General features: G+C 37.3%; 2 protein-coding genes and 2 long non-coding RNA genes across 5 annotated transcripts; 3 read left to right on the top strand and 1 right to left on the bottom strand.

The window, feature by feature from the left end:
- The first annotated feature begins 1,621 nt into the window (after positions 1–1,621).
- On the top strand, positions 1,622–2,982 carry LOC139194112 (uncharacterized). The gene is made up of 2 exons (XR_011578836.1): positions 1,622–1,689; positions 2,727–2,982. It is a non-coding gene; the product is annotated as an uncharacterized lncRNA (long non-coding RNA).
- Positions 2,983–9,275: 6,293 nt separating this feature from the next.
- Positions 9,276–10,662, top strand: LOC139194270 (uncharacterized). The gene is made up of 2 exons (XR_011579031.1): positions 9,276–9,871; positions 10,363–10,662. It is a non-coding gene; the product is annotated as an uncharacterized lncRNA (long non-coding RNA).
- A 2,235-nt stretch (positions 10,663–12,897) lies between these two features.
- On the top strand, positions 12,898–17,896 carry LOC103431029 (uncharacterized). The gene is made up of 4 exons (XM_070819711.1): positions 12,898–13,067; positions 16,379–16,511; positions 17,158–17,261; positions 17,393–17,896. The coding sequence occupies exons 1-4, from the start codon at positions 12,898–12,900 to the stop codon at positions 17,799–17,801; spliced, it is 816 nt and encodes a 271-aa protein (XP_070675812.1). The 3' UTR covers positions 17,802–17,896.
- Positions 17,897–18,721: 825 nt separating this feature from the next.
- LOC103430353 (COP1-interacting protein 7-like) lies at positions 18,722–25,150 on the bottom strand. Of its 2 annotated transcripts, none has more exons than XM_008368488.4 (9): positions 24,570–25,150; positions 24,280–24,462; positions 23,826–23,938; positions 23,282–23,316; positions 23,124–23,176; positions 22,866–23,018; positions 22,419–22,687; positions 20,507–22,161; positions 18,722–20,173 (listed from the first exon to the last, which is right to left on the bottom strand). In XM_008368488.4, exons 1-9 carry the CDS (start codon positions 24,626–24,628, stop codon positions 19,157–19,159), a joined length of 3,537 nt encoding a protein of 1,178 aa, XP_008366710.1. In that variant the 5' UTR covers positions 24,629–25,150; the 3' UTR covers positions 18,722–19,156. The 2 variants fall into 2 exon arrangements, with proteins under 2 accessions (XP_008366710.1, XP_008366718.1); XM_008368496.4 differs by having other exon boundaries at positions 23,282–23,313; positions 24,570–25,127.
- Between the last annotated feature and the right edge of the window lie 2,184 nt (positions 25,151–27,334).

Here is a 27,334-nt window from a genome sequence, read left to right as displayed (position 1 = left end):
TTGTGATGGAACCCCGTACCTCTTAATTGGAGGTTAAGTGGGAGTTAAAGTTGTTGAAACAAAACTCATAAGCATAGACCATTTGTGTGTTGCGGACGATAGTTCTTTTTTGTCAAAGATACATCGAGCAAAAGATTTTGTTATGCGATAAGGTGGTAGTGGAGGAAGCATAATTTGAGCATGCTTATAGTTATATGCCCATGGTTCCTCAACTCGTTAATATTTTCCCTGGAAGCTTGAAGCATTCCAATGGAGAAATTGCCGCTTCATATGTGACACAAATACCACTACTACAAAAGGCCTTATAGTGTCAGTATGTCACAGCCCGTCCCGGAATTTTAATTCCGAGGACGTGAAATGACCAATATGCCCTTAAACGGGATTAAGGTGCGTAAATGTACGACATTGTGTTATCTAAAGATCCGAAACTATGGTTAATTTGTGTTTGGACTTAGGTAGGGCCTCCTACCCTGAATTCCCTCCCTAAAACCCGTAACCTCTTCTCTCTATCTTATTCTTCTCAGAAAACTCTCTCTCACTCTCTCTCTTACTCTCGAACATACGGACTCACACACAACCTCAATCAAACCTCCACGAACGTCCAATTTAAGACCACCATCGAACTCCTGGAACCTCCACGATCACGTAGACACCATTTTCAGGTAAGGAATCCTTCGTTTTCGCGTTGAAAACTCGAGGTCCGAGTTTGGCACTATTCATGAACTTTTTGTTGGTTGATTTTTAGGACAATCCAAGCTCATAGTGAGCTTAGTGAGGTCCCAAGGAAGCTCGGAGTGCTTCGTTTGAAGGATTTAGACGCCGGGATCACGTGGTTCATCTTTGGCCGGTTTTCTTGGAATTTTTCCGGTGAGATTTCATGGTTTTTAGAGCTTTAAAGTAGTATATTGTGATTCTACATGTTTGGGGCTTCAATTTGATATATTATACGAAGAAAATGGTTGAGAAACGAAGGAGAACAAGGCATTTGAAAAATGCCCAGTTTTCCGGTCACCGGAAAAACCAGTCCAGCGACCCAAGGAAGAAGAAGGTGCGCGTGGGGGCGCGTAGGTCCGTGCCTTCCTTGGCGCGTGGGGTCGCGTGCTACAGTAAAAAATTATTTTAAAAATATTTCGACGTCCGTGACGTCGAGTAGATCACCGTGGTATATTCATATACCCAAATTGAGCACCGTATGAGAAAGTTGTTAAGGATTGTTGGTTAGGTGTTCAAATAACGTTTTATAGTTTTTGCATTTAGGTGAAAATATGAATTGACGATCCGACCGTTGGATCATCACCAAACTTTGATACGTTGTAATACGTAATATTGGAGGATTATTGGAACTTACGGATTGGGAATCCGAGTTACGGATCTTCCGGAATTGGAGTTGTAAGTCCATAATATAAAATGTTAACCGTCACTTAGTTTTGGAAATTGACGGAGATCCGACCGTTGGATGGAAATGAAATTTTAGGATGTTATCCTAGAGATATATTGTGGACCTCTGGAAGTTATGGATTTAAAATCTGAGTGGCAGATCTTCCGGATCGAACTACGTAGTGACGTATTTTATATAAGTTATATGTTCTATCGATATGAATTCTGAGGCTAGATTTGATTATTGTTTTAGGCGCCGATCGTCGTGACGCCTTGATGTGTGGTGCTAGGGAGTTGTTGGACGAACTCCAGGTGAGTGGGCAGTTTTGTTTTCCGTATATATATATACTTGACGTTTCCCAGAAATTGAATTGAAATGAAAATATGTTTAAAATGAAATGCATATGAGTTATGTGGAAAAACGGGAAGTGAAATACCATGCATAGAATTGATATGAAAAGTATTTAGAAATGTGAGTTGAAATGCCATGCATGAATTAATATATGATGCATATGTATGAATTAGTGCGGTGGACGCACAGGTAAGAATTGATTTATGATGCATATGTATGAATTGGTGCGGTGGACGCACAGGTAAGAATTGATTTATGATGCATATGTATGAATTGGTGCGGTGGACGCACGGGTAAGAATTGATTTATGATGCATATGTATGAAATGGTGCGGTGGACGCACATGTGAGTATTTATTTCTGTTATGATGATGTTGATGTATATTGAGCTCAAATCCTGCACCATAGTTTAGTGCTTATAGTATTCACCGCATCGCACGCTCGTCTTGGATCCAAGTAGATGCTAGTCGTACAGTCCACGCGGAGTGGGTACGACAGGCCAGTCGCGAGAGTGTTAGTGAGATTCCGACTGGTGGGTGACCTTAGATTATGTGCACAAATGATTATGAGAAGCACTAGAGCGTAACTTATGTGCAGAAGGCCGTACAGGTCACGCGGAGTGACTCCAGCAGAGTGTGAGAGTGATAGATTTTGAGCTCTAGGTTCAACCGTACAGGGCTATTAGAGGGCCTACGGTTGATTACTTTCTTGCACCTGATATGATTATGTTGATGCATTCATACCTTATTACTGTTGAGATGATGTGGCATGGCATAATTAATATGAGAAATGTTGAGATGATGTGGCATGGCATAATTGTATGAAAATGTTGAGTTAACGACTTGAAGTCTTGAGAATATATATGTAGATTTATATTTTACATTTCTGGGAAAGTATACAGGTTTTACGGAGAGGGGTTACAACGTTTTGAGAAATGTTTGGATTTGGAAAAGAATTGTTTTACTGACCCACTCAATTTTGGTTTTGCGCCCCTCCAGGTTCAAAAATCACAAAGGTGTGGTGACTACGAGGAATTCGACGGTGTTCTGACAGATTGGACAAAATTAGGACTCACCTTCGGGTGTATCAACTTATAAATTGTATCTTAAAGCTTCCGTACTGTGCAAATGGTTACGTCACTCTCACGTGACGGCCAGCATGCCCTCCTTCGGGACGGGGTGTGTCAGTTGGTATCAGAGCATGGTTGCAATCTTGGACATCTTGAGAAGTTTCTAGTGAATTCTGTCAGAACTACACCGCCTCGTAGCAAACCACGTAGTTAGAGGAACTTAGTCTCCCTGATTTAGCGGGTTAGGGGAAACTATTATTATGGTGATTCAGTATATTATCAAAATGGACATTTTAAGATGGGTAATGAGTTGAACTTGAATCACATAAGAGAAATGATGAACCTGAGGGAACAAAGTAACGGTTTAAACATTTGGAAAAGATGTTTCGGATTATGCAAGTCAAAGGAATCTTCCTTCTGACAAGGGGTCGAGACGACTACCTGGTTTTGGGTATGAATTTGTATCCTGGTGGAAACAGGATTGTTAATTGTTGTCACCGGAGAAAACAGCTGATTGAGAATTATTTAAGGACTTGTTTAAGGAAAAGTTTATCCCTCCGGCATTTATCGATGGTAGTAAGCAAGAGTTTACAAATGTGAATCAAGGAAGTTGACGATAAATGAATATTATAGAAAGTTTTCAGACTTGCCTCGTTCCATCCAGATATTTGAGACAAGGTGTCTCGAGTAAAGGAAATGTACCTTGTGCAGCAGGTACAAAATTAACACTTTGGGAAGTGTGAAATTAAGGAATGTGTTTATGTGAACAGAGAGGACACAAAATTATGAATCGTCCCTAGAATCAGTTGTACCCAACAGTTTTCTATGACATCGTAGTATCGATTCAGCAGAGTTATGGATTTAGTAGTTTGGTCGGATTGACCGTGAGTACAGAGAGATTTGATGAGTTATATGTTCAGCCGTACAGGCCACGAGAGGTGGATCTGGCTGACGCATGAGAAATTGGTGAGTTATAGGCTCGGCCGTACCGACCACGCGGAGTGGATCCGACCGACGTATTATTGAGATAAGAGTTGAATCAGCCGTATTGGTCATTCTAGTTGACTTCGGCTGATATATTTCTTATTATGTATGTTATTACCTAGAGAGTAGTAATTAATTGTAGTTGAGACGAGTGTATGTATTTTGCATTGAGTATCAAAATAGTAATGTTATATCTTTGAGAGTGGTTGCCTACTTATCGAGACAACGATGATTTATCAGTATTGCGGGCTGCAGACCGTAATATTAATAACTCATTCGTGGATTTGTTAAGCAAGCAACCTAGTAGATTATTTTATGTTAGTATTGTACTTCTTCAGAATGCTTAATAATAGAATATATATTGTATCAGTTAATTCTGTTCCATTAGATTGGTTGGTTATAATTGTGACACGACGGAATGTTACAGGAAACCAGTACTTTCCATCGATCTGGATGACCAGAGATTACTTTTGTAAGTATGCAAAGTGGATTGAGTCAGGCCGTTATTTATGCTGTGAGAGCAAGGAGATTGTTTTCGAAGATCTGTCAAGGATACTTAGCTTATGTGATGCTAAATAATGTGGCTCCTAGTAGTTGGAAAATGTAAAGGTAATTGGACGCTTTCTTAATGTTGTCCTTGAAAGTATACCTGGATTGCCTTCATGCAAAGATGTGAGGTTCACTATTGAATTGTTGCCAGGTATAAATCTTATGATAGAGATTGGTTCATGATGAGTTAAGTGAATTGGAAATTCAATTGAGGGAATTGGTTGATAAAAGTTTATTCAACCCAGTATAACACTTTTGAGGAGCACCAGTTCGTTGGTGAAAAAGAAAATGGACTTAGAGATTGTGCATTGATTATAGATAATGGAATCGGGTAACGAATGAGAACCGTTATCCATTGTGGTGTATTGACGCTCATTTGATCAGTTCAAAGGTGCTTGTATATTTTCAAAGATTGACTTGAAGTCTGGTTATTACCAATTAAAGATTATGAATGACGTTGATCATAAGATGGTTTTCTGGACTTGTTATAGTCTTTATGAAGTTTGGTGATGCTATATGGATACTCATGTTGTTTTATGAGTTGATGGATGAAGTATTCCAATAATGCTTTGATAATTGATATCGTTTTCATTGAAGATATTCTGGCATATTCTGAGCCAGAGCAGAGCATGTAAACGTATTAAGTTGGTGAAGCAAAGATTGAGAGAACGTTGGTTGTATGCTAAGTAGCAAATGTTAAAGTTAGATGAATCAGGTGGCATTCTGGGATATGTTATATATTCTTAAGGTATTCAAGTGAATCCTTAAAAAGTAGTAGAAATTAAAAATTTGGAACAACCACAAGCCATAATTGAGATTCGGAATTTCTTAGCTTACCAGGCTATTTTGGATGGTTGTGAAAGATTTTTTAGTCATTGCTTTGTCATTGACGAGACTGTTGAGAAAAGAGGTTATGTATGAGTGGGAAGGAAATTGTGAGCAAAGGATTCAACAACTGAAGTATTTCCTCACTCATGCACGTATTTTGGTATTCCCAGAGAATAGTGGTAATCATAAATTTTTAGTGATGTTTCTTGAATGGTATTGGAGGCATGTTGATGCAAATGTTAGGGTGATTGCATACGTTTCACGATAAATGGAACCTCCTGAGATGAATTACCCTACGGGTGACTTGGAAGTCATGATTACCATTCTTGCTGTGAAGTTATGAAGGCATTATATTTGGTAAGAATGCAAGATTTTTACGAATCCAAAAAGTCTTCAATATCCATTACTTGGAAGGATTTTGATATGAGGCAGCGAAGGTAAATTGAATTGTTTAATGAACATGATTGTACGACCAGGGTGATCGTGGGATTGATATAGTTGAAGCACTTGATAAAAAGATTGCAGTAAGAATTAATGTCTGGCACGTTGGCCAAGAGTATCATCTTGTGGATTGGAAACCAACTAAAGTAAAGTTAAGAATGAAAGATCGAGAAGAAGTTATACTTGCTAAGTTTCAAGTTAGGCCTTTTGGTAAGGTCGTACTCGAAACTTAAATGTTTGACGAGGAAATTTAAGAATTAACCAAGGCAGAGAAAGAAGGGAAAAAGAATGAGTACATGATTCGTGAATCAAATGGTATGTGGATACAAGAAAACAAAAAGTATGTGCCTAATGCTGAGGATTTAAAGCAAGCAAATTTGGACGAAGTTCACTGTTCAACTTCTGCAATATTCCAAAAGTAATAAGATTTATCATACCATTCGACAGTTTTATTTGGTCAGCAGATTGAGGCAGAAAAAGATAAACCTTTGGATTGAGATAACTATTTTCTGTTTCGCAGTGGAAATGGAAAGATATTACTTTGGATTATGTGTACAAGTTTCCTTGTACATAGGATGGTTATGATCGAATTTGAAGTGATAGTTGGGCAATGTACCAAGTTAGTACAATTACTCCAGTGCTGAGTAATAACTTTTTCCCAGACAGGGCAACGGTACTTAATGTATTTTGTGTTCGATGCGTTGTCACTAGGTGGCAGAGTCGTCTCATGGAATTCTGGTGTAACTATTGAGAATTAAACTGGATCTAATTAGTGAGGAGCTAATGACAACTTTGGATTGGAAAAAGAAGATCATGAGAGTTAAGATAGAGTAAATGGTAAAAGTTTTGTGAAGGAATTATTCAGTGGAAGAAAATTTCGTAGGAGAAAAAGAATCGGATGAAAGAAACTTACCGAGTTTGGTATGAGTATTGATGGGTTGGTTGGTGGCTGGAATTTCGGGGACGAAATTCTATAAGGAGGGGAGATTGTCACAGCCCGTCTCGGAATTTTAATTCCGAGGACGTGAAATGACCAATATGCCCTTAAACGGGATTAAGGTGCGTAAATGTACGACATTGTGTTATCTAAAGATCCGAAACTATGGTTAATTTGTGTTTGGACTTAGGTAGGGCCTCCTACCCTGAATTCCCTCCCTAAAACCCGTAACCTCTTCTCTCTATCTTATTCTTCTCAGAAAACTCTCTCTCACTCTCTCTCTTACTCTCGAACATACGGACTCACACACAACCTCAATCAAACCTCCACGAACGTCCAATTTAAGACCACCATCGAACTCCTGGAACCTCCACGATCACGTAGACACCATTTTCAGGTAAGGAATCCTTCGTTTTCGCGTTGAAAACTCGAGGTCCGAGTTTGGCACTATTCATGAACTTTTTGTTGGTTGATTTTTAGGACAATCCAAGTTCATAGTGAGCTTAGTGAGGTCCCAAGGAAGCTCGGAGTGCTTCGTTTGAAGGATTTAGACGCCGGGATCACGTGGTTCATCTTTGGCCGGTTTTCTTGGAATTTTTCCGGTGAGATTTCATGGTTTTTAGAGCTTTAAAGTAGTATATTGTGATTCTACATGTTTGGGGCTTCAATTTGATATATTATACGAAGAAAATGGTTGAGAAACGAAGGAGAACAAGGCATTTGAAAAATGCCCAGTTTTCCGGTCACCGGAAAAACCAGTCCAGCGACCCAAGGAAGAAGAAGGTGCGCGTGGGGGCGCGTAGGTCCGTGCCTTCCTTGGCGCGTGGGGTCGCGTGCTACAGTAAAAAATTATTTTAAAAATATTTCGACGTCCGTGACGTCGAGTAGATCACCGTGGTATATTCATATACCCAAATTGAGCACCGTATGAGAAAGTTGTTAAGGATTGTTGGTTAGGTGTTCAAATAACGTTTTATAGTTTTTGCATTTAGGTGAAAATATGAATTGACGATCCGACCGTTGGATCATCACCAAACTTTGATACGTTGTAATACGTAATATTGGAGGATTATTGGAACTTACGGATTGGGAATCCGAGTTACGGATCTTCCGGAATTGGAGTTGTAAGTCCATAATATAAAATGTTAACCGTCACTTAGTTTTGGAAATTGACGGAGATCCGACCGTTGGATGGAAATGAAATTTTAGGATGTTATCCTAGAGATATATTGTGGACCTCTGGAAGTTATGGATTTAAAATCTGAGTGGCAGATCTTCCGGATCGAACTACGTAGTGACGTATTTTATATAAGTTATATGTTCTATCGATATGAATTCTGAGGCTAGATTTGATTATTGTTTTAGGCGCCGATCGTCGTGACGCCTTGATGTGTGGTGCTAGGGAGTTGTTGGACGAACTCCAGGTGAGTGGGCAGTTTTGTTTTCCGTATATATATATACTTGACGTTTCCCAGAAATTGAATTGAAATGAAAATATGTTTAAAATGAAATGCATATGAGTTATGTGGAAAAACGGGAAGTGAAATACCATGCATAGAATTGATATGAAAAGTATTTAGAAATGTGAGTTGAAATGCCATGCATGAATTAATATATGATGCATATGTATGAATTAGTGCGGTGGACGCACAGGTAAGAATTGATTTATGATGCATATGTATGAATTGGTGCGGTGGACGCACAGGTAAGAATTGATTTATGATGCATATGTATGAATTGGTGCGGTGGACGCACGGGTAAGAATTGATTTATGATGCATATGTATGAAATGGTGCGGTGGACGCACATGTGAGTATTTATTTCTGTTATGATGATGTTGATGTATATTGAGCTCAAATCCTGCACCATAGTTTAGTGCTTATAGTATTCACCGCATCGCACGCTCGTCTTGGATCCAAGTAGATGCTAGTCGTACAGTCCACGCGGAGTGGGTACGACAGGCCAGTCGCGAGAGTGTTAGTGAGATTCCGACTGGTGGGTGACCTTAGATTATGTGCACAAATGATTATGAGAAGCACTAGAGCGTAACTTATGTGCAGAAGGCCGTACAGGTCACGCGGAGTGACTCCGGCAGAGTGTGAGAGTGATAGATTTTGAGCTCTAGGTTCAACCGTACAGGGCTATTAGAGGGCCTACGGTTGATTACTTTCTTGCACCTGATATGATTATGTTGATGCATTCATACCTTATTACTGTTGAGATGATGTGGCATGGCATAATTAATATGAGAAATGTTGAGATGATGTGGCATGGCATAATTAATATGAGAAATGTTGAGATGATGTGGCATGGCATAATTGTATGAAAATGTTGAGTTAACGACTTGAAGTCTTGAGAATATATATGTAGATTTATATTTTACATTTCTGGGAAAGTATACAGGTTTTACGGAGAGGGGTTACAACGTTTTGAGAAATGTTTGGATTTGGAAAAGAATTGTTTTACTGACCCACTCAATTTTGGTTTTGCGCCCCTCCAGGTTCAAAAATCACAAAGGTGTGGTGACTACGAGGAATTCGACGGTGTTCTGACAGATTGGACAAAATTAGGACTCACCTTCGGGTGTATCAACTTATAAATTGTATCTTAAAGCTTCCGTACTGTGCAAATGGTTACGTCACTCTCACGTGACGGCCAGCATGCCCTACTTCGGGACGGGATGTGTCACAGTAGGTGGCGTCAGTTTAATTTAATATAGTGGCGGATAAGACAGTTGCGACACTAACTGAAGATGACGTCGGATTTACTGTCGCTTATAAGCGTCATAAAATTTCTACGTCGCTTTTAAACCGACGTAAACATTTAATGTCGCTTATAACCGACATATATTTTAATAATTTTAAATAATAGCGTCGCTTTAAACAAAACAGTGTCGCTTTTTAGCGACATAAAGTATTAGTGTCGCTTTTAAGCAACACAAATTATTGTTTTTAAATAATTTAAAGCCTGCGTTGGTTCTGAGCGACATAGATTTTAGTTTTTTAAAATATTTTAAAACTTAGTGTCGGTTGTAGCGACGGATTGAGGGTCTTTATATACCCTCCCGTGTTCTCTTTCATCCTCTCTTCCATTTTTCTTGTTTGTTCTTCCTCTCTTACAAACCCTCCCCTTGTTCTTTCACTTAGACCTTTCTTATTTGTTATTCCAATTTCGTTTGTTACTTCTTCACAACAGTAAGTGTTTTTTGCTTTTAATATTTTTATTCTCTCCTATTATGTTTAATTTTTATTTACAATTCATTTTTGTAGGGAATTTATTTGAGCTGCTTGAGTACATAAAGAATTCATCGACGACGGAATTCTTCCATAATTCAGGTTTCTATCACTAAATTCTTTAATTGTATAAAACACAATTTTATTTATTTAAAAATTCTAATTTAAGTACTTAGATAAATTTCTATTATTTTTGTTAAATTAATTTATATTTAGTCGAATTAATTAATTTTGTCACTTGAATTGTTATGAGAAAATGGAAATGAATAATATTTATTAGCATTTATGTTAAATTAACAATATTAAATATAACATAAACTTATGATATTTAGTAATATAAGAATATATTATGTTAAATTAATTTGTTTTGTACTGTAATTGTTATTTTAATTTGTTTTTGCTGTTATTTTGATAACTTTTGGTTGGTATTTATTAGAATGGATTAGATAAGCATAATTTTGATAAATTTTTGTTGTTATTTTAATTTGTTTTCACTATAATAGGTGTTGAAAATTAAAAGATTGCAATTGTGATAGAGTTCGAGGGTTGAAAGATAGAAATTGAAAATTCTAATAGTTATGCCTACATGATAGGGATTGAAAGATTGTAGGCATCTTAGTGTGAACGTACTATTTTGCCCTCGTAAAGTGGTAAAGCATGGACAAGAGTTGGTTGACGATACCTCGAAATTTTGAAGCGTATACAGCTGGAATTAATTTGTTTTTGGATCAAGCAGTTGCAAATGGTGTTGGACCTGATAAGTTTAGATGTCCTTACAAAAGATGTTGTAATCGATACACTTTTGTTAGGAACACTATTGTTGAACATCTCATATTGTATGATATGGATAAAGATTATAAAAACGCTTGGTGGCGACATCATGGCGAGCAAAACATTGGAGAGTAAAATATGGCAATTAGAGAAGAAGAAACAGGAGATGAGGTGATTGGCATGCATGATTTTCTTAATGATGTATTTGTCCAACCATTAACAGAAGAAAGTGTTGGGCCGTCTACTAAACCCCCCATTAGGGAAGGGCGTCCAGAAGAGGTGGAGACTTTTTTTAGGTTGCTTGAAGAGGCAGATCAAGATTTGTGGCCAGGTTGTAAGCAGTTTAAGAAATTGGAAGCAGTTGTAAGACTGTATCAGATTAAGTGTTTAGTGGGAATGCCAGATGAGATCTTCACCACTTTACTGGAGTTAATTAAAAGAATATTGCCTGAAGGGGATTGTTTGCCTGAAACCCGTTACAAGGCAAAAAAACTTATAAATGACTTGGGTCTGTCGTATGTGAAAATTGATGCATGTCCCAATGATTGCATGATCTATTGGAAAGATACTTCGGATTTGACCGTGTGCTCGGTTTGTGGTAAATCAAGATATAAAATTACCAACGCAGATGATAGCTCAAGAAAAAAGATCGTAGCTCAAGAAAAAAGATCGCAGCTAAGGTTATTATAATTTCAGTTTTGTTTTGTGTTTAAACTAGTATTATGTTTAAACTGAAAATCTACATTTGTTTCTGTGTTTTTAATTGCTTTTTTTTTTGTTATAATAAGGAACATCTCAACGGAGGCGGGGACCCTTAATTCCTAAATGGACGAAACAGCTTTGTTCGTTTGATTCGTCCGGAAAATGCATTAGTGATAAGTCTAGTGAATTTTCAAGACTTCTAGCAGCGGAGGTACGAGACAACAGAAATTTCCCGTTAGAGAGGGATTGGCGTAAGATTAAGGAAGAAGATAAGGAAGTTTTGTGGAATAGAATAAAGGTATATATATAATTTTTTTTCCTTGAGAATAGAAGAAAAAAGCGATAAATGTAATAATAATTGATTGGCTTGATTATTTTTTTATGAATGCAGGGTAATATTTTTTTTGAAGATGCTAATATTGTGAAAATGCCTATAATTCGCCATATGACGCTTAAGATTGCTGAGCATGCACATAAAGAATATAGAAATAAGTTAAAAAAAGAGCATTATTCTAAAAGAGCAGAAGAGGAGCGCAGCCACCCTCCACCTGAAGTGAATCATGCACAGTGGGCTGCATTGGTGGCATACTGGAATAAGGAAAAAACTAGGGTAATTATTATATGATTTATTTCGTTTTAACTTTAAATTTGCCTAAAAAATTCCCCTTTTTTGTCAGGAGGTTGCTGAGAAAAATAAGATTAATCGGAAAAAGAAAACAATGAACCATACTACTGGGACAAAATCTTTTGCAAGAAAATGGCAAGAATTTGTAAGGATTGTTCACTTTAAAGATATGTTGTTAATTTTAAATAATACATAATTATAAATTTTATTTTTAGTATGAGGTGTGCTTAAAATTGTTTGTATGAAACTTTATTTTTCATAAAGCGGAACCAGCATGGGAAAGAGGCGGATCCAGTAACCTTTTTCTGTGAATGTCATACACGAAAGGATTAAAGTTGGATTGATGAAACGTCAGAGCGTACAACGGTAATTGATGTTTTCGTTGATTTTTTCGTGTTTGTCGTTTGTTGTTATTAATTTTTAATATCTATAACTTATTTTTCTGTTTTACTATTGTTTGATTTTTTTTTTTTTTAAATTGTAATGCAAGGCAACAATGGAGGGCAATTTGCAAAATTTGATTGAGTCGGGCCAAGAGGATAATGAAGAACTTAGAACCCGTGTTTATGTTGATACAATGGGTCCTGAGACTCATAACAGAGTCAGAGGGTATGGTCATGGGGTGACTCCTGATATGGTGTCCTATGCATCTTCTTCATCTTCTACATCAAATTCCTCCAGGAGGTCATCTAATAGTGCAATGGCATTGTTGATGATTGAAAATAATGTGTTGAGAATGAGGGAAGAAAATACTAATAAACGGCTTTCGGACCTAGAGGGCAAGTTTGAACATACTAATCAGTTGCTTACTATGTTTCTTCAAAACTTTCAGCCTCAACCGCCGTATAGCCCGGGAACCCAACAGTCAGGCCAGGGTCAGCCTCCTCAACAGTCAGGCCAGAGTCAGCCTCCTCAACAGTTGGGCCATAGTTAGCCTCCCCCTGCATATCCGTATGCTGGCCATAATCAGCAACCTTCATATCCTATGTATCCGATGCCTACGCCCATGTCATACATGCAGTAGCCGCCCATGCCATATATGCAGCATCCTCCCATGTCATACATGCAGCAGTATTCACATTATCAAACGCCAGTATATCAACCTGAGATGGCTGCTCCTGCTGTATTTTGTCCTGAAGTTCCAGTTGGGGGGTTTTCTGGAATGCTTGCTGGTGGTGGATTTGATGTGGACTTCACAAGGTATTTAGGAGCAGATGGAGGATCTCAAGGAGGAGGAGGATCTCAAGGAGGAGAAGGATCTGGGCCACATTCAGGCTCAGGTTCGGTTGAGTAGTTTATTTGGTCCGCTTTCTTGGCGGATAAATATGACACATTTGTTCTATATTTTTGTTTTTGTATGTTATGTTTGTAATGTCGGATTTAGTGTTTGTTGTGACGGATGAGTTTTTGTATATTATGTGGAACGTTTGATGTATAATATTTGTATATTTTGGCACTATATGTCTTGTTAATTTTTTTTATTAATGTTTGTATATTTTAGTACCAATTAATTGAAAATGATGCAGATTTACGTTTTTTTTATTAATATTAACAAGGGTAGTGTCGGTTAAGACCGTTACTAGTTTGAATATTTTATTTATGTAATGGTTTTCTTACGTCGGTTTAGGAATATTTTAATTATTTAATTTTATTACAATGTTGGTTAGAACCGACGGTATGGTTGATATATATTATAATTAAATTGCTGACTTTGAATATTTTTTTTTATTTAATTGTTATCTAACGTCGGTTTAGTATATTTTATTTATTTAATTGTAAGACAATGTCTGTTAGAATCGACAGTAGGGTGGCTATATATTATAATTAAATTGCTAAATTTGAATATTTTATTTATTTAATGGTTATATAACGTCGGTTTAGGTATATTTTATTTATATAATTTTATGGGAATGTTGGTTAGAACCGACAGTGAGGTGGATATATTATAATTAATGTTCAAATGTACGTCGCTTTAAAGCGACGCTAATGTCAGTGTCGCTTTGAAACAACGCTGCATAGTGGCGGATTAAGCAATCAAACCGACACTGAAGGCCTTTCGTGACGCAAGCATTAGTGTCGCTATTGAAATGCGACATTACATTGTTTTATGTCGGATTTTTGCCAACTTTCCGACAGAAATTAGGTTTATTGTCGGTTTTTGCTTCGCCGGTGATAGCCTATATTGTAGTAGTGTACACAAGCTATTTGTTACATGAAATTGCTTTCCAAGTTATTGGATAATGAAATGATTAAATAAAATATGTGAGTATTGTAGTTCATTGGGGCGTTTTCCCGTCAAACCCTAAATCATTCCCAACTTTGAGTAGTTATAGCGAATAAACTCCACAAACTCGTATGACTAATGTTCAAGACTTTTTTTTTTTTTTTTGGTTTTTTTAAGAAAAAAAATGTTCAAGACTATTTAGATTTGATTGAAATGATAACTTTAACTCTTCTTTTAATGGAAGAATAATGGGAATCACTACTTGTATTCCATGTTTAAATTATTTACGAAATTGACGATATTTTTGTTGAAATATCCAAAAATTTAAGGATGAATATGGAAAGGAGGTGAAATGCAAATTTCATATCGATGAGATTTGGAAAAATCAATGAATATCGACAATGTTCACCGATTCACTGCAAAAATATTGTCGGAACCAATTACAGATTTCAATCTTTTCAACTCTTTATGAGAAAGTTTTCTTTAATTTTGACTAAAATCTGAATGAGTTGATATTCTCCTCCCATTGCAAATTTTCATAATTCGTCGAAGATCAACCGATATTGATATCAATATATATCTATTAATTTGCATATCGATATTTCCACCTATATCAATATTTTAAACATTGCTTGTGTTTAATTAACAAGCTCTTTCACCGTTCAAAGAGCGGGGTCACCACAGAGGCCACAAAAATAGTTGATCATAAATTTAAAGGAGATAGGGTGGTATAAAAGTGGCTTCACTAGGGTTAAAAGTATGCGAGACAAAAAGGGTTGTATAACAATATAAACAAGCTTTGACCCAAAAAAAAAAACAATATAAACAAGCATGTAGAATCTTATGCTGCAAACTCGCTCGTTTTCAAGAACCAAATGCTTCATCCAGGTTCAAACCCTCTCATCCCCCTAGTATAAATTATTATCAATATCGTTTGTATTAAAAGAAACACAAATCCACCATTAACAAATGAGGCAACTTTTGTGCACCTTATCCTCTTGTACAATTTACTATCGTTTAGGGAACCGCTGCTTTTCACTATTTTTGGAATCTGTCTATTTGCCAATTAAGGTGTACGCATAACATAGACAAATCGTAATAGCTTCTATGGAAAATGAGAAATAAAAAGAAAGAAATAAAAGTGAACTTAAATACAAGGACTAATCTGACGGCTAGTATAACATATTCTTACGATATTTTATGAACAAATCTTATATAATATATACCTAAATGCATGCACGAATTCATTTCCTAAGAAAACTATCTAATCTTGTGGTAAAAAATTCTCAAAAGATTACAACTTTCTGGCTGATGATGTTCGTAAATGATTTTTGTATAACCAAGGAGATATTTCTGAAATGGCATAAAGATCTTGGAGTAATTAAATTGAATTAATTATATACCCTTTTGGTTATAAGATCACCTTCCTAATACAAAAGATGGTTTACTTTTTACTTGAGAAAATTAGTATCTGCTATTAAGTTGATATGTAAATACTGCCCTAATGAGTCCCAAAGGCCAAAACTTTCCTCTCCCATCACATTGCCAAAGCCAAAATAGTCCCTAAAATTCTTCATTTTGTTCTTCTTCTTTGGATAACAAATTTTCAGTGCAGAAGTGAGAAAGCCATTTTGTAAAAGGACAAAGCAAAACCAAGAAAACAATGTGGTATGGTGCACTCCGAGCTGCAATTATATGGACCAAGGCTTCAAGATGGAGAAAAGTGTCCAAATGGTAAAACAATCTTTCTTGACCCTTTAAGTTTTATTATTATTGTTTTGTTTGTTTGTTACAAACGATATTCTACACTAATTCCTGTAAACTACTAAGAGGAAATTTGCACTTGGGTGCGGAAGGAGCACACTGCTGTAGCCAACTTGGCTAAGCCTAAGTACTGCAATCCTTTACGTTTTATATACCGATCATCAATGATGGTGTAAATGATTATCATTTGTTTTACAATGATGTAAATGCTTGTAGTTATTTTCTTCGGAATCGGGTTACTACATATTATTGGTCGAGACTTTGTTAATCGTAAACATGCTGCCCTGCTCAGATACGATTTTATACGTATTTTTAAGTGTTGTGCCACATTGAACTTGATATGCACAGGGTTATCAAATTTTGGTTACACAACTAAGAACATCTCTCTAATGGTATTACTGTCAAATGTTAGAAGAGATCTCACGTTCGATTTCTAGTCTCCTATTGTTTAAAAATAAAAGATTTACATCAAACTCAAATATGACTGTGCCGAGGTGACTAATGGTGCATGCTTGTATTGCAGCAAGAGCCTGGTTACGCAAGTGCAGAAGCATTTAACCATCCAAAAGAATAGGAGAGATGCTATTGTGAGGCAGGCACGTGTTGACATCTCTCTGCTTCTCCGAAATGGACAGCTAGAGCAAGCTTTACCTAGGGTAATTTAATCTCTTGCTAATCAAGGATTGCAGTACCTAATTGTGTTTTTTTTTCCCATCATTTACCCATGTTTTTTTTTTTAAAGAAATCAATTTTGGCCACTTGGGTTTTGACCCGACTCTTGTGGTATGAGAGAGATACTTTGGTACAATGGGAGATATATTTCTCATAACTTTCTCTCTTGTCACATGATATCTCATAACTTTCTCTCTTGTCACATGATATACGTACAAAGTAATGCACTTCTAGTTACTAATAGACCCTTTTTGTTGTTGTATGATACATCGTGGATCTTGGGACTCATTTGAAATTACTTCTTTTTTTTTCTTTGTCGAAATTTGAAATTGCTTATGTAAGAAGCACTTATGGTAATAAGAACCTTCATTAGAAGTGCTTTTATTAAAAATATGTTGAAAGTTTTATAAAACATTTAAGTGCTTCTTGAAGAAACATCTAACACTTGTTTCTTAAAAAAATACTTCTATTGTTTGGACACTTTTTTAGTTTTTTTTTTTTTTTTGCCAAACGCAATAAGGAGTGATTTTGACCACCCCTTAGTTTTAACAATCACCCAAAAGGCGTTAATTTGGTTTTAAGTCTCTTTAAGGGACAACTTTTGACCACCCCTTTTGTTCTTATGTCCAGGTTGAGAAACTCCACAAGGACCAGTGCTTATTGGCTGCATATGATCAAATTGCCCATTTCTGCAATTGCATTACCACCAGTATTGTCCATGTGTACAATAACAGGTAAGTATCAAGGGATTTGTAACTCAGTTCGTTAAAAGCATTCACCGTTACTTGAAGTTCCGTGTTCAATTGTTCCCTTCCCCGATAAAGCTTATACAAAATAAAATTTAACAAACCAATAAATTCTGCAGGGCAGTGCAGGACTTGCCTGGTGCTGTTGGAGAAGCAGTTGCAAGTTTAATATTTGCTGCCTCAAGATGTGGTGAACTGCCAGAGCTACGTCTGTTGCGTGGCCTGTTCAAAGAGCAATACGGATGGGAACTCGACGTTATCAGTGTCGAATTACGTGCTGGGAATCTTGTGAATTCTCAGTTGAAGGAGAAACTATGCATAACTCTGATTCCGGACGAAGTGAAACAGTATTTAATAGGTGATATAATGAAGAACACCAATGTCCAGCTGGCGCTTCAGGATAGCCAAGGCACGACACACCAGGTGCGCACAAATGTGATTTGTATCACATTTACTGACCACATTATCGACGACATTGTTAATAGAACCTCACATCGGAAGTTTATAACCTTGCACAATAACATTTAGTCCTACTTGTGGTTTGAACCTAATATATTTGAAATGTAAATTTGATGACTTCCTAAAAGTGCTTTTCCTGATGGCACAGAATTATAGCTTTGCAGACAGAGATTTCAAGGATGAGCAGAAAGCTGATGGGATTCAAATACAAATTCCGAATTCGGAAACGGAGGAGAGTTCTCGGATACGTTGTTCGCTGGCGAACGGTAAGCTTTCACTGGCCACGCTATGCCATTTTCATAATGGCTCAAGTACAACTGCTGGTTCAGTTTGCTTAAACAAAATCAAGAAAAATGATATCGACTTACGGGACGGAAATGGAAACCCTAGGACACATGCCATGACTACTACACCTAGAAAAAGTACAAATGGGGATGCTGTGAACAAAGATCGCTCCAAGATGTTGGTGAGGAGTCGCAATTCTTTCGCTGGTCCGGTTGATGGACATAAAATGGCGCAGGGAACGTCTCCTTGCTCCAGCCATGTCCACCCCAAGCTTCCGGAATATGATGATCTAGTAGCCAAACTGAAGTGTCTCAAGGCAGAGTATAGGCATCGTAAAAACTTTTCAGTTTTCTGATTATCTTGAGAAGGATGCAGCAATGGGGTTAATCTGATGATTTCGTTTACAGTGAATGATGCTTGCATGGTACTTTATGAACGTACTGTTACCGAATTGAGTATATTTTTACTTAAACTCTTAGGATTCCAACTACTCATTCTTCTATGCACATTTTACTTATACAGACAGGAGAATTCTAATTGGTTTAGTTCAGAACTGTCAAGGCCTCCATGACAAATCTAACCAAAAACAGTTCGACCCTGTCAACGAACGACAGATACATCTTACGAATTCTTATTCCAAGACCAATCAAACGGCTATTCTAAACTAGTAGATCGGCAAGTTCAGCCTGTGTGGATCAGTGATATCACAAACATTATGTACTTGCTGATTAACAAAGGTGCAAAGATGTCTGTTCTTACACAAACAAACAGATTTGATATAAGAGAATATTACAAGAGATGCAGAAAATAGCTCGTATTGTCTATCAATTCAAATGCACAAGCTATATCAAATAAGCAGATGGCTATCTTTCTATCTTCCTAGGATATACAAAAAAAAAATACATAACTTACAGTGCTCTCCTTGTGTGGCAGCAACACCCGGAAGCCTTATTGGATACGAGAGCGGTGAGGCTATTCCATTTGACAGCCATAAAGAATGCATCAGCTGCATTATCAAGCAATTCAATTGGTCGGTCCATCCCTTTTGGACACGAACAACCCAAAAAACCAATGGAAAAATATTATGACATGCTGCAAACAAAAGCTACTAGCAATGAATTATCTTAGTTCCACAAATATCAATTGACAGGAGTGTTTCGGCTCTTCCGCCCAAACAATAGAAGCTTCTTAAACCCTTTGGCAGCTTTAGGAGAGTTCTCATCACTGTTCCACTTCTTCCTGGAGTGGAGTTCCGCAAGTGTTTCATCACTTGGTGGAGTAGAGATTTCTATCTCAGAGATCTCAGAAATTGGTAAATTCTTTGTTTTTGCACCAGTTTCTTCATTGTTCACAGCTGAAACAATCAAAGCTTTCTTAGGTGATCCCAGAATAGGAGGAGATACACTCATTTCCGAGATATAATTTCTCTTGTCTTCACTCAGAACTGGAAATTCTTTAGGCAACTCTTCAACATCTCCTGTAAACTGATTCAGTTTTTGAGCGTTCTCTTCAAAAGGTACAGATGAAACCAAATTGGGAGAATACCCATTGGTGCTACCATTCTCCAGGGCCTCTCTTTGAAACATCAAATTTCCCTCATTCTTTTCAACAGATGATGTACCATGGATTTCTTTTTTCTCTTCCAAATGATTGATGGAACAGGTGGGTTGAGTTACAACTGCAGCTGCTGACTTAACCGGCAGTGCTTCTGTGGATTCTATGCAAACCTTTTCCTGGACATTAGAGTCAGATGAAGTTAATTGATTTGATTTCTTCAGGTCCTCTTCTGTACCCAAAGGTTTGGCTTTGTTTGGAGTGGGTTTCTTATTCACTGCAGCAGCTGCCTTCTGTGATGAGGCACTTGCAACCACACCGTTTGCCTTGATGTTCTGTTTTTTGGGTTGGCCAGCACTTGGCAAAGTTGGTGTTAACTTTTCAGTTACTCGTGCAGTTGCAAGGCGTTCAATGGTGGAATTCCGCATGACAGGCTTATCTGATTTCTTAGTCTCATTCTTCGAGTTAGTCATGGAGATTTTGGTAGTTTTATTGTCCATTGGGGCCTTCTTAGATATTGCTGTATCAGAACCACTCCTTTCAGCAATTCTCTTCTGGCGTTGAATCAGTAACTCCTCCATTCTCTTTCTCCGCTCTTTTTCCTAATAAATATTGGAAAAGAAAGTCAATAAACCAGCAAAAAGGAAATGGAAGGGAGAGGGAGAGTGTTAGTAGCAATGAACAAAAATCAAGTCTCAAGACATCTAAGAAAAAGTGAAAATTCCATTTGATTTGGGAAACACATAACACACATAACAGAAAGTTCAACTGCATAATGAAGCCACCAAATAATAAATTTCTAATAAATTGACGGGAAAAGGGGCGAAAAATCTTTTAAAGAAATAGTAAATATCAGATACAGTCAGTGATATGACTACAAACTCTTTAAAACTATCTTAGAAAACCTTATAAAGGGAGTTTCTTTCAGTACATACCATTTCAGATTTGCTCTTGTGGACTGTGCTTTTGCTTACAGGAGCAGGTTTCTTGCTTCTTGACATGACATCAGACTTGCTTTTCGCCAAAGATCCATTTACAACTTTAGACCTGGCTTTTTGTCCAGGAATTCCACTATTTTTATCATTCCTTCCCTTACCATCAGAAGGCTGCTTAACTTCAACGGAATCACTTGCTTCAGTGCCAGGATTCTTCTTAGTAGCTTCAAATGATGAAGCAATAGTTTCATAATCCATTTCGGGAGTCCATGGTGCCACAGCATGCTCCATAGCTGATCCACGGTCAAGCATCATGTAAAGGTCATCCGGTTCATGAACACTATACGCTTCAGGTTTATCATTTGAAGTTTCTTGCATGCCATATTCATCTTGAGTAGCTCCATTGATCTCTGGGACGAAGCTTATATCTGTCCTGAACTGAGAATCAGATTGATCAACTAGTGATCGGCCTTGAACCATGAAAGAGTCATCCCCTAGAACATCTCTCTTATTCCTCTCCGCATGAATTGCATCAACACCATCAAACAATTTCAGATCATTATTGACATCCCTATTTGCTGATATATCTGTTTGGTTGTTCATGAACCAATCCCCTTCTTTAGAACATTTGGTTATGTACGATTCATTGACACAATCAGATAAAGTATCATGGGATTTGTTTCCAGATTCTTCAGTTCTCCGTGAAAATAATACGTCCTCATATGTGCTATCTTCTTTCTTGGTAATCCGGCCAACATTCTCGTCACCTTCGAAGTATTGGACACGTGGTTTACTATCATTACTTGAATCCCTCTCTGTCACCACAAAAAATTCACTTGAATCTGCTCGTTGCTTAGTCACTTTTCCTTCGCCAGAGTTCTTACTTGAAAAATATTCCTCCTCAATCTGTACATTGTGTGGTTCTGTAGCAAACGAACTTTCATCCTTGTCCCTCATGAGAAGGTCTTGGAAAGCATTCCAGTTTTCATTTTGTTTTTCTCCCTCATAAGTACTTGCAACACCACTATTTGAATCATCCACAGCGCCACGGAACTTGCCTCCACCTTGTTTTTTATGACGATGTGAGGTTGATTTATGTTTCTTCTCAAATGACCCAACAGCTTCCTCTACCTGCTGTTTAATGGATTTCCCATCAACAAATCCATCCTTGTCGGATGAATTTCCCTCAGACGTACTTCCTGTTTCTCCATCCCTCTTAGAGGTTATGTAATTGATATTTCGGATAACAACCTTTCTCGAGGACTTTCTCCCATGCCTTTGCTTATGCGTCTGATCATCAGATTCACTCTCATAACTGGAGCCAGTGTTGTCACCGGATACATCTTGGTCTGAAGTTTCTACTACTTTTTCATGAGAATGTTTCTTTTTATTCCTATGAGATTTACGATTCCTCCGTCCATCGGATTCCTGATCAAAAATAGGGCCAGATTCTTCCCCATTCGGAGGCCAGTTCATATTCCCTGGATAATATGTCGGAACCTGCATACCAGGAAAAAGGTAACCTTGATACGGGTGCCTTTGTGGATACACAGGACCTTGGAAATTGTGCATGTACTGAGGATGCTGGTTTGGCCATGGGTTTGGTACTTGTGCCTTCCCATCCATTGATGACATCGATGTTGGCAAGCTATTATCTGCACAAGACAAGAAGACGTTGGAGATGGAAGCTGAGTTTCTTTCCTATTATTAATATTATTAACTTCTCTCTAAGATTGTTCAGATGTGAAATGAAAAAGAAGATGATCATCGAAATATCTGTAGATTGTGATTTTTTAACCATGTCATGGATGGAGTTATCTAATACAAAGTTGCAATACAAGTTTTTGGGCCGAGTAGATCACAGCCAAATTATAGGCAGAAACGGGAACGACTCTTGGGTGTTTAACCATACCTTGGTTCGCGTCGAGACTTCCATGACTTGTTGACTCCGACACTAATGTGTCTAATGAGCTATTCTTCCCAACAGAAAGAATGTTTTGGTTAACATTTATCATGAGATTCTGATGGGGGTCATTATCTTCTCCAGCAAGAATTATTCCTGATGTTCCCAAGTACGGCAGTTGTGGCTGAGAAAGTGCCTGCATTGCTGCTATTTCTTCCATCCAAAGCCTATCTTCGTTCTTTTGCTTGTATAGATTTATGAAATTAATGCATGCTTCCCTGAAAATAAAAAACCGAAACTGAGATGTCGTCCTTTAATAAAGATACACACCCACCGAACCTCCAAATGAGAGAAAAGAAGAAAAACAGTGGATAACATTAATTTTGGAATGAGGATAAAAGCCTTCAAAAAACTAGTGGAAATCGGTAACAGGTGAGTCAAGTCAACATTTCATACCTTAAGCGTGTAGCTCCAAAAGTATCAGCAAAAGATATAAGATCTTCTATGTAGTCCAGTTCAAATCCAGCAACTAAAGCACGAGCATAAGCCATCGCTTGCTCTTTGCATAGTACTACCTTCCGGGTTTCCAAAACACGTTGAAGACGAATCCTGTTCAACACCAAAAGCTGAATAATCAATGCATGAAAATGCAATTTGTTCTAACCAAGCAGTATAATAATCACATATGAACTTTTGAAAATCCAGACTACTTACTTGGAATTTTCTTCTGGCACAGCATTAATGGCTCCATTGGATTCACTGTTTGACTAAAACACCATCACAACACAACAAAACGGTTCATTATAATTGCAAGAGCTTCAAAAGGAACCAAATCAGTACTTTTACACATACAATTGCCGATTGATGCATACCTTGATTGCAGTTGACTTATTTTGATTCCCATCTGCTGTCGACATTTGAGAAACCAAAAGTTAGAAGACACATTTTCTCAACTGTAGCCGTTAAATTGACAAGGACAAAGGGCGCCCATGCACAAGACTCCCACCATTGCACGGTCCGGGTTGGATCAGATGCTTACTCCTGTGAGACGATTTGCTATTTCTACTTACGACCTCTATGTCACAGCGGAGCAGCCTTACCGGAGAGATTAAAGCATGCTTAAGGGTTCAACAAGAGTCGATATTTTGTTATCTTTAAGGACATACAATCCCTAGTATCTGGGGAAGATTTTCCTAAAACACTATTGCTCATGCAGCACATCACCGTTAGTATCCTAAAGAGCAATAACTCGCAAGCTTTCCCATAATAGAAAATAGTGTTTAATCATTGATTTTGATGCTAGAATAATTCAACAAATTGAGAATGCTGTAGATTCAGTAAATGTAATCAGCAGGTAAGTGAATTGAAGAATATACAATAACAGGGTAAATAATATGAAGGATCTCCGAAATGCACCTTCTGATTCGGCTAGTTCACTCGATTGAATTGAATTCTCAATTTGCAAAATCTCCCTCTCAATAGTCATAAATCTCTCAAGAACTTCTGGCGTGCTAACAAATTTCACAAACCTGTAGCATTCACACCAATAACATCACACCAATTACTCAATCTGTCAACAATGAAAACTATTTCGCGCTTCACACACGACAAAATCCGCAAGACATAACATCCTAAAGATCAGAACTTTACACGATTACATCAAATCTAATAGCCACCCGAACTCTCCAACTTCAATGTTACTACTTTGGTCATCTCAATTACAAATATAAGCGTTTATTTCTATAATTAATCCAATTCTTCATTCGAATTTATCACAAACCCAGATCCAAACTTGGTGATCAAATTTAGAAAATTATCGCTCAATTATGCTAGATAATTAGAAAAAACACATACATTTTTACAACATTACCTCTGCAAAGTGGCTTTGGTGAACCAGGAGGCACCGGAGTCCGAAGGACGAAGAATGATGGAGTACCCTCCTTTGGAAATCTGATCCTTGGCGCATTTCAGGTGACCAAGGAATGGTTCCAGAAGCCCTGAAGCCAATTTCTCGTTTGCACCACCACCAGCAGCAAATATCACCAGTTCACATCTTTTAACACACAAAAAACTAACCTTTAGCAGAAACCCAGAAAATGTAAACTGTTTCATTGCATGAAACAACATCAAACTACACGAAAGATTGGATCTTCTATGTACCTTGTCCTGGTTGGAGTGAGTTGAAAGAGAACATGGTCAAGGCGAGTTCTGGAGTCCATTGTGTTAGAGAGAGAGTGAGCGAGGGAGAGAGAGAGAGAGTTAGGCGATCAAAATGTGAGCTTGGTGGACATGGGAGTGGAGACGTTTTGTTTGATTGGGGGTGTGCAAATGAAACTTAGAGAGAGAGAGAGAGAGAGAGAGTGCCAGCAGACGGTGATGAAGCTGAGCACATGGGGCAATGTTTTTTCAGAGGGTTCGAGAAGAGAAAGAAGCACTTTTAGACTGTCCGTGAAAGTGGATCCCACGTGACTATACCGACGGAAACGTTTCTATCTTCTCTCTCTCTCTCTCTCACACACACCCCACATTGTTTTCACGAGAGAGAGATGAATCTAAGGTGTTCAATCTTTCTTAAACCCACTCCACTCCCCCACAATCCACATCATGGTAGCGTTAGATTGTCAGAATTGCTTTCTCTCTTCTGCAAGCTTGTTTTCGAAGAGATCCGTATTTATTTAAGAAAACAAAGAGAAATAAGGGGTCCTCTCTCTACCTCTCTCTCTCTCTGTTTGTACCCTTTTTAGGGTCAACACTCATGCTGGATACGTGATAATATATATGTGAGAAAAGTGTGAGAAAAGTGTGAGGAAAATGCTATAGTTGGTTTTGCTTTACTGCTAATATTACAGATCTTAAACGAAATAGAGTGAGGGACTGGACAAGGAATCATCACACTGTCAAGCACCAACCGCATAAAAGCTACTTCCTCTCCTCAAGGACCAGTGCCTATTGGATAATGTTAGCTAATCTTCTTCTCTCCCTTTACCTTTCCTTTTACTTGAACGGTTACGAATAAATTATGTTAACATTTTATATTGATTTTTTTTATAAAAATAATAAGACAAAAATGAAGTGTGAGATGAGAGGAGGGAAGGAGATGAAAATAGGAGAAGAGAAAATCCTACTCCAAAATAAAAATGCTTCCCTAAGGAATGGAAGAGAAAAAAAAAAAAACAATGAGCAGGAACCGAGTTATGAAAGAATTTCACATTTTCTAAACAATTTCACTCCTCACGAATCAATTATGACATTCGGGATTGACTCTCATCTCATTTCTCATTTTCATTGTAGCAAAGCTAGACGAGAGATTGGATTGTACCATAAAACACATAAAGACATTGGCTTAACAACAAATATTATTTGTACCGTGTGTATGCATGAAAGGTTTCAAGGGTTCTTTGTTTTCTTCTTACGATGTGAACATTGCAAGGCCAAATGAAAGATCGAGATATTTGGCTTTTGCAAGTGTCATTCCAATTATTATTTAATGCTTTTGCCTAATAAGCCATAACCTTCTTTCATTTCGATATTTTATATTGTACAAAGTATACTAAATTGTTTTCATAAATCATATATGCAAATAATAGTTTTATAAAAGATGATGGAATAACGGGATTTCAATCATCGTTGGTCGATTCCAACGGCTGTTTATGGTTTTATATGCTAACAAAGAGAGCACCCAACAATTTATTAGTCACAACGATCACCACTCACCTTTCTGTTATGCATTTTTTTAATTATTTTGTTTAGCTTCTTCCAAAACTTAAGCCACATTTGATGATTTTCAAAAATAATTATGAGTACCCACCAAGTTGTATATGGCATCCCAATTCCCAAGAGTAACTGGATGTAAAGAAACTGCAATTCGAATTCCAAAGTTTTATTTTGGTTTTGTTTTTCTTTGTGCATTTAATTGTTTGGCAAGTGCTAAATTGTCTTTATGCATTTAGAGTACTGTAGTAAATTAATTTCAAATTGATGAAAAAATGGTCCATGAATATGGAGTGTGTTACTTTTTATATTATCAATTAGTTTTATGATAAAATTTCAATTATCAGAAGTAAGCAAAAGTAATCCCCAGCTAAAAACAATTTCTCTTTCTAGCACTGGTTTATAAAATGTTAGGGGATAAAGCAAATACAATATTATGTCATATTTTTAGACATAACGTCCTATTGTGAAACAACAATCTACCTTGCATTAGCTGGATGCATTAAGACATTTCATCTATGATGGTGATGACCAAACACCCATTTGAAAACAGTAACATTTCTGGGTCCACTTGCTTTCTCTTTATTTTGTATTTTATGATTAAGCATTGATATGAAATCTTAACCACCATCACCACCAGAAGACAAGCAAAACTTTCATTTCCTACAGCCTTCTCATCCATATGTTTCTTCTGGGTGTCACAAAACTTTGTATACCTTGTGCTCCATCTGCCTTGAATTTGTGATTAAAAACTAGGAGCAAAATCATCCCAAATAATGTAAAAGTGGAACTATTTTGAAGGTTATGAGTCAATATTATATTACATATTCTGCCCTAATCTTAGTTTATTTTGATTATTATTTTGGAAGAATGTTGATACTTTGAATTGGATTTTCAATATAGAACTTTTGACTTCTTCTGGAGTAAAACGTAATCAAATGGATGAATTTTGGAGTAATTCCAGTTGGAGGATGTTCATGAGTCGCTTAGCTTGATTCTATCAAAATATCAGATTTTTCCACCAAGTGGTTATTTTCTGGCGATAGAATAAAAGAGTAGTGAGTGGTGCTGCAAAAGCGACGTTTTGGGTTTAATTGCGAGTTTTGGAGCTCAAGATACCTATTTTGGATTTAGCCCCTTCTAGAGATGTGTTCAGAATGTTCCGATATTTAAAACAAGTTGTCATTGGCCGGATTTGGAGGAGATTTGAGGCT

The sequence above is a fragment of the Malus domestica genome, chromosome 03 (genome assembly GCF_042453785.1).
Source record: "Malus domestica chromosome 03, GDT2T_hap1".
Classification (NCBI taxonomy): domain Eukaryota; kingdom Viridiplantae; phylum Streptophyta; class Magnoliopsida; order Rosales; family Rosaceae; genus Malus; species Malus domestica.
The sequence above is the reverse complement of the archived record's forward strand: the minus strand, read 5'-3'. Positions and strand labels throughout refer to the sequence as shown.

Coding starts and splice junctions, on each gene's coding strand:
- LOC103431029 (XM_070819711.1), top strand. CDS start 12,898: ATGCCATATATGCAGCATCCTCCCATGTCATACATGCAGCAGTATTCA. Junction 13,068..16,378: donor TTTGATGTGGACTTCACAAG/GTATTTAGGAGC, acceptor CTTGTATTGCAG/CAAGAGCCTGGTTACGCAAG. Junction 16,512..17,157: donor TAGAGCAAGCTTTACCTAGG/GTAATTTAATCT, acceptor TCTTATGTCCAG/GTTGAGAAACTCCACAAGGA.
- LOC103430353 (XM_008368488.4), bottom strand. CDS start 24,628: ATGGACTCCAGAACTCGCCTTGACCATGTTCTCTTTCAACTCACTCCA. Junction 23,019..23,123: donor GTGCCAGAAGAAAATTCCAA/GTAAGTAGTCTG, acceptor GGTGTTGAACAG/GATTCGTCTTCAACGTGTTT. Junction 22,162..22,418: donor AAGTCTCGACGCGAACCAAG/GTATGGTTAAAC, acceptor TGTCTTGTGCAG/ATAATAGCTTGCCAACATCG.